Raw genomic sequence first — 6,776 nt, 5'->3', positions numbered from 1 at the left:
TGCAAAGTTCTCTCTGCACGTGTGTGTGCGTACGTGGGTGTCTTTTCTGTAAGCCAGCGCGACCGGGTTCATGGAAGGTGTGCAGAGAGAGGGAGTTCAGGTGGGACCCAAAAGAGGCAGGGCCCACCCTTTTTTTTCCTGGTGTCCCGCCGGACCAGTCCGACCCTGGATGTGGAGGATTAGCAGCAGCCCCAAGATCCTACCGCAGAGGGACAGCTGGAGGAAGCGGAGGGACTGCTAGAGGAAGCAGATACTCCTGCCCCAGAGGCAGAAATGGAGGAGGGAGAGTTGGATATTGCTGAAGGTAATTTTTCCCCCCCCATAGAAATGTCTCTGATTATCCCAGTATGTATATTGTGATCAGAAATGGCCTACATTGACAGTTCATATAAGGGTTGTAGAAAAAGGATCTTTTTAAATATTGTGCTGTTTTATTTATGTAAAAATAAAATTTGAAAATCATTTTGTCTTAGACATCTGGGTGGATGATATCAGCAAGTGTGCCCGAAAGGGCCCAACATCTGAAGGTCATTTTTAGAAATGTGTTCCTATGAATGTGTTCCTTGAAACTTGTTCGACAATCACTCTCTTGAACTTTATCTGTAAATGAGCTAAAACACTGTAAGAAAAAAAGGCAAATTATTAAATAAAGGAAACAAAAAAAATTACTATAGAGAACTAAAACGCAATCTATTTAACTTAGAAATCCACACGCTCACACCAGAGGCAACCCTGGAGGAATCCTGGCAGGAAGAACCCAGGAGCCACCCCGGAAGCCAGCCAGAAAGAGACCCAGGATGGAGCCAGTCAGGAGCCCACACTTACTGAAGTGTGGAGAGAGCTCAAAAAAAAAGGTGGACGTCCTGGAAAAGGCAAAAAAAAAGTTAATTAGGCCAATATGTAAATATTTTATACTTTAATTTTTAAAAAAAATCAGATGAACGGGGAGTGACTTAACCTCCCCTAACATGGGAGTGCGGCAGCTCCCCTCCCCCCCCTGTTTGCTGTATTTTTACTTACCTCGTGTAGTTTCTGTGGAAAAACTTACCTCACTTCCGATTGGTCAATTTTCAATCCCAAGCCTTCTGATTGGTCGATTCAAAAAGGGGGCGTGGCTTTGCAGGAAAAGCCGCGAAAGCCGGCTATAAAAGGACGAACCGGCGAACACTCTTCATTCTTCACCGGCAGCCGACGTGAGAGGATCGTCTTGGAAATGGCTGAAGAGAATCCCGACGGCAGACTTCGCAACATCCTTCGATGGATCCAGGCTGAGGCGGGACATGAAGACATCCAGACGCTCCTTCAGCAGTGCCAGCTCGCATCATCGACGACGACAGCGGTGACATCACTTCCGACTGCAGAGCCTCCAGGATTGCCGTCAGAGGAAGCTGCGTCATCTTCAGGAGCCGCATCTGACGTCGCCATCCAGCGCACACCAGCTTCGCGCGGACCAGGAAAGAGGCGGATCGGCGCCGTCAAGAGGAACACCAGAGGGAAACAAGCGGCGAAGAAGAGAACCCAGATGACGTCAGCGGTCTCCGCCAAGAAGAGGATCGTCGCTGACCCGCCGCAGACAGGAGTTTGGCCGTCGGCTTCCCCCCCTTCTTCGCGAGTGAGTTCCGCCGCTGTTGCAAGTGGTGGGCCGCTCCAGCAAAAGAGCGTTAACACTTTAGGGCCCTTTCCTTCCACAGGGTCTGGGGGAGGCCCGGCAGCCGGCAGCTCCTATGAGGGGCACCAGGTCAGCAGGGGCCCCCAAAGCCACCCAGAACCGGGGCCCTCCAGCTGTAACACTATAGGGCACCCGGTTCTGCCACCTGCCATCAGGGGTCATACATTATCACCATCTGTCACCCACAGCGCACCCCAGCATGCTGGTTTTAGCCCTCAGGAGGAGAGTCAACCCATCCAAGTGATTGGTAACTATGCTGCCACTGATGTCATAAAATCTTTGTTAGCTTTGTTAACCCCTGGTGCGGCGTCAACGCATTCAAGCACAGGGGCTGTGTCTTCTCAAGTAGCTGAAACTGCTTTTAGAGATTCAATACTCTGTGATGCTACACCTTTGGGTTTGCACTTGCCACAGGCCATAAAGGAAAAAATCACAAAAGGGGAGTATATTGACATGCTCTCACTGTTGCCATCATCAAAGGAATTTTTAGGCAAGCAAGTTAAGCAGTCAGATCCTGAAATGGACAGACGCAGGCCTGTGGCAAGGACATTCACTAATTGGTTACAGGCATTTTGTATTTATTCAAATGTATTGTGTGAAAAACACCCTCATTTAGGTCCAGGCCTATTTAAACATATTGACATTATTCTGGAAGCATATAAAGCCTAGGGGGTATTTCCTGGTTTTTGTATGATGATAGATTCAGACAGAAGATTTCCATTCAGAAGTCAATATCTTGGGGTTCTAAGGATATTGACCTTTGGATGGGAATGCTTATTCCCAAACAGCCATTAGTTCCATTACCGGGGAACAAGACTCCTGTGAAATACAATGCTTGCTGGGCATTCAATGAGTCAACTTGCCGCTTTCAGGCAAGCTGTAGATATAAACATGAATGTGCTCATTGTGCTGGCAACCATCCTGCCTTTCGTTGCATCAAACGATTTGTTACAAAACACAGTGGTAGGGACTCCAGTAAGTCAGATAACCCCGGTGAGGTTACCAGAAATGCGCCAATACCTAGAGCTATATCCAAAGCGCCAGATGGCGTGCCTCTTAGAGAAGGGTTTTGAAGTTGACTTTTGGATACCATCAGCAGATCCTGTAACCCTCATATCATTTCCCAAGAATTTAAAATCAATTGAGCTAAACCCAAAGGTAGTTAAAGAAAAAATTGAGAAGGAACTTAGATTGGGCAGAATTGATGGCCCGTTTGATGATCCTCCATTTGAGGATTTCAGAGTTTCACCTTTAGGACTTGTACCTAAGAAGGAGCCAGGAAGCTATCGTTTAATTCACCATTTATCATATCCTTCGGGGGCATCTGTCAATGATGGAATTGGTCAGGAGTTATCTTCAGTTTCATATACGACTTTCGACCAGGCAATATCGATAATTCAAGAATTCGGTCAAGGTTCATTATTGGCTAAAAGTGACATCCAATCGGCTTTCAGGCTACTGCCCATACACCATGACTGTTATAAGCTTTTAGGCTTTCATTATGAAGGCAGTTTCTATTTTGACAGATGCCTCCCAATGGGCTGTTCCCTTTCCTGCTTTTATTTTGAAGCCTTTGCATCCTTTTTGCAATGGGTAGTTCAATGGGAAACTGGTTCTAAGGGGGTTATTCATTATTTAGATGATTTCCTATTTGTCGGTCCTGCAGATTCTAGTTCATGTGGAATTTTGTTAAGTACTTTTACGTGGTTTGCTAGGAAATTTGCCATTCCACTAGCTGTTGAAAAAACAATACCCCCTACTACAACTTTGGAATTCCTTGGTATTCTGATAGATACTGTAAATCGTGAATTTCGCTTAACCGAAGGAAAAGTAGATAAGCTGAGAAGCATTCTAAACGCAACTTTAAAATCTAAAAAGGTTAAATTAAAACACATACAATCCTTGATCGGACATCTGAATTTCGCTACACGGGTTATTCCTATTGGTCGGGTTTTTAACAGGAGACTTATTGCACTTACGTCTGGTCTAGATAATCCTAACTGGCACATAAGAATCCCTCAGGTGGTTAAAGATGACCTGATTGTTTGGCAGGAATTTCTAGAGAATTTCAATGGCATTTCTTATTGGCAAGGAGAATTGTTTGAGAATGCAGCTTTGAATCTGTATACAGACGCCGCGGCTTCAGCTGGGTTTGGTGCTATCTTTGGCACACATTGGATTGCGGATGCATGGCCATCTTTCTGGGTAGAACTCAAGCTTACCAAAAATCTAGTGTTACTGGAATTTTTTCCACTGTTAGTTGTTTTGGAAGTGTGGGGCCCCCAATTGGCTAACAAACGTATTGTTTGGCACTGCGATAATATGGGTGTGGTGCAAGTTGTTAATAATCTATCTTCTAACTCCCCCCCAGTACTGAGGTTACTTAGGCAGGCAGTATTCCGAGCTCTTAAATTTAACATTTTGATTCAAGCAAAGCATATCCCTGGTTGTACCAATGTTGTGGCTGACGCATTATCTCGATTTCAGTTCAACGAGCTCTGGGAAATCGCCAATTATTTGGACAAAGAAGGAACACCATGCCCCCAACATCTGTGGAATTTAGTATTGCCAGAATTTCAAAATGGTTAAGTATGTCATTGGCAGACAAGACCTGGCATGCTTACATCGCAAGCTGGAATGAGTGGATGAAGTTCAAAAAGTTTTCCTAAAGAGAATTATCAAAGGGACAGTGATGTCTTATTGTCTTTTGTACTGGAGCAAGTTGAGGCTCAGTACTCTCTTTCAGCTATAAAAAAAAAAAAAAAAAAAAAAAAAATTAGCAGGCATATCCTTCTTTTTAAAGGTTCAAGGTGAGGTAGACATAACTAAATCCTTTTTGGTTAAAACAAATCCTTCGGGGTGTTGGTAGGATTACACAATCTGTTGACATTAGGAGACCCATCACATTATCATTGTTGAAAGATCTCGTTTCGGTCCTACCTCAAATATGCTATTCTCGGTTTGAAACAATGTTGTTTACGTTGTTATTTTCTGTGTCGTTCTTTGGTGCCCTTCGGGTAAGTGAGTCGGTCTCTCAGAGTAAAAGATCCCCAGGGGGTATTGGGAGTGAAGACATTCATCTGGTTGAGGGCAAATTAAAGATTATATTAAAAAAAAAAAAATCAAACGGATAAAGTAGGAAGAGGGACAACCATTTGGCTTGGTAATAGCACGGAACAGTCAATATGTCCAGTATTAGCTTTTAGACATTATCAGCAAGTCAGACCCTGCCTTCCTGGCCCTTTCTTTATACACAGTGATGGATCTTTCCTTACAAGATTTCAATTTGTGAAAATTCTCAAAGGAGCTGTCAGTAAGCTAGGTATACCACCTGACCATTATAACACACATTCTTTTCGCATTGGAGCTGCCACACAAGCCTCATTGATGGGTTTAGGAGAAGAGTTCATCAAAAGGCTTGGCAGATGGAACTCCTCTAGGTATCAACTTTATGTCAGACCTACCCTGGTTTAGTAAGTCTTATCTTTTTTCGTTACAGTTTCTCCTCCTTTGGTCTGGATTATTGGACACTCTTTCGTCCACAGAGCGAGAGCTAGAGCAGAACACTACACAACTAATTTAGGCATTAAAGATGTTAGAATTGTTTGGATGGGCATTCGAGGCCTTAAATGGCCAGATTTATTACCAATAATTTTGCAAATGAAATCTCGTTGGGGTTTCCCAGCAATTATTCTGATCCATTTAGCTGGAAATGACATTGGAAAGGGTAGAAACATTGATTTAATTCGTAATATAAAAAGAGACCTTGCTCAGATCAGATTTATTTTTCCCAATACTGTGATAATTTGGTCTGAAGTTGTGCCCAGATTAGTCTGGCTTCAAGATTCAGGCTTTCACCCCCTTGAGAGATGCCGCAAAAAACTCAATTTTGCTATCTCAAAATTTTCCAAGACAGTTAATATTTTGGTTATAGGCACTATGAGTTGGAGCAAGGTTTTGAAGGCCTGTATCGTGCGGACAGGGTACATTTGTCAGATATCGGTTTTGACATTCTGAACATGGGATTCCAAAGTGCAATTGAGCTTTACATGTGTGGGGAATGGCTAAGGCCAATGTAATGGTTTAATTGGCCTTGACGTGGAGGTATGCTCCTGGCTAGGTAAAAAATTGGCGGGGCTTAAGGATATTTGTGGTCAAGCTTTAAGGCGGTCCGCTGCAGAGATCTGAGGCAGAAGCTGGCTGGGAAGATATGTATGAACAGGTATTAGTATCATTAGCAATATTAATGTTCTGATTGATATGATATTTAATAAACAACAGCTGCGGCCATTCTCCACCATGCAAGTGTCCGTGTCTATGATTGGTTGTTATAATTGGGTTTTTTGTAAGCAAGTAATGCTGTCTGCAACTCCCATGAACGGGGAGTGACTTAACCTCCCCTAACATGGGAGTGCGGCAGCTCCCCTCCCCCCCCTGTTTGCTGTATTTTTACTTACCTCGTGTAGTTTCTGTGGAAAAACTTACCTCACTTCCGATTGGTCAATTTTCAATCCCAAGCCTTCTGATTGGTCGATTCAAAAAGGGGGCGTGGCTTCGCAGGAAAAGCCGCGAAAGCCGGCTATAAAAGGACGAACCGGCGAACACTCTTCATTCTTCACCGGAAGCCGACGTGAGAGGATCGTCTTGGAAATCCCACCCACCCTGTTATGGTATATAATATATGAATGCATATATAAAAAAAAAAAAAAAAAATTGTCGCAGCAGTTAATTGTTGTTTATAGTGAAGTTTCATGTGGAGGTATGCTCCTGGCTAGGTAAAAAATTGGCGGGGCTTAAGGATATTTGTGGTCAAGCTTTAAGGCGGTCCGCTGCAGAGATCTGAGGCAGAGGCTGGCTGGGAAGATATGTATGAACAGGTATTAGTATCATTAGCAATATTAATGTTCTGATTGATATGATATTTAATAAACAACAGCTGCGGCCATTCTCCACCATGCAAGTGTCCGTGTCTATGATTGGTTGTTATAATTGGGTTTTTTGTAAGCAAGTAATGCTGTCTGCAACTCCCATGTAAAAAAATAAATAGTATTTTTGCAAAATGGTGTATTTTTATGCTTCAGCATAAAGCAAATGTTTACATTATTTA

At 43.4% G+C, this 6,776-nt stretch overlaps 1 protein-coding gene across 1 annotated transcript; it reads left to right on the top strand.

The window, feature by feature from the left end:
• The first annotated feature begins 281 nt into the window (after positions 1-281).
• Positions 282-4,917, top strand: LOC121402993. Its single transcript, XM_041590119.1, has 2 exons — positions 282-1,916; positions 4,157-4,917. The coding sequence occupies exons 1-2, from the start codon at positions 1,214-1,216 to the stop codon at positions 4,336-4,338; spliced, it is 885 nt and encodes a 294-aa protein (XP_041446053.1). The 5' UTR covers positions 282-1,213; the 3' UTR covers positions 4,339-4,917.
• Positions 4,918-6,776: the final 1,859 nt, after the last annotated feature.

The sequence above is a fragment of the Xenopus laevis genome, chromosome 4L (genome assembly GCF_017654675.1).
Source record: "Xenopus laevis strain J_2021 chromosome 4L, Xenopus_laevis_v10.1, whole genome shotgun sequence".
Taxonomy (NCBI): Eukaryota; Metazoa; Chordata; class Amphibia; order Anura; family Pipidae; genus Xenopus; species Xenopus laevis.
The sequence above is the reverse complement of the archived record's forward strand: the minus strand, read 5'-3'. Positions and strand labels throughout refer to the sequence as shown.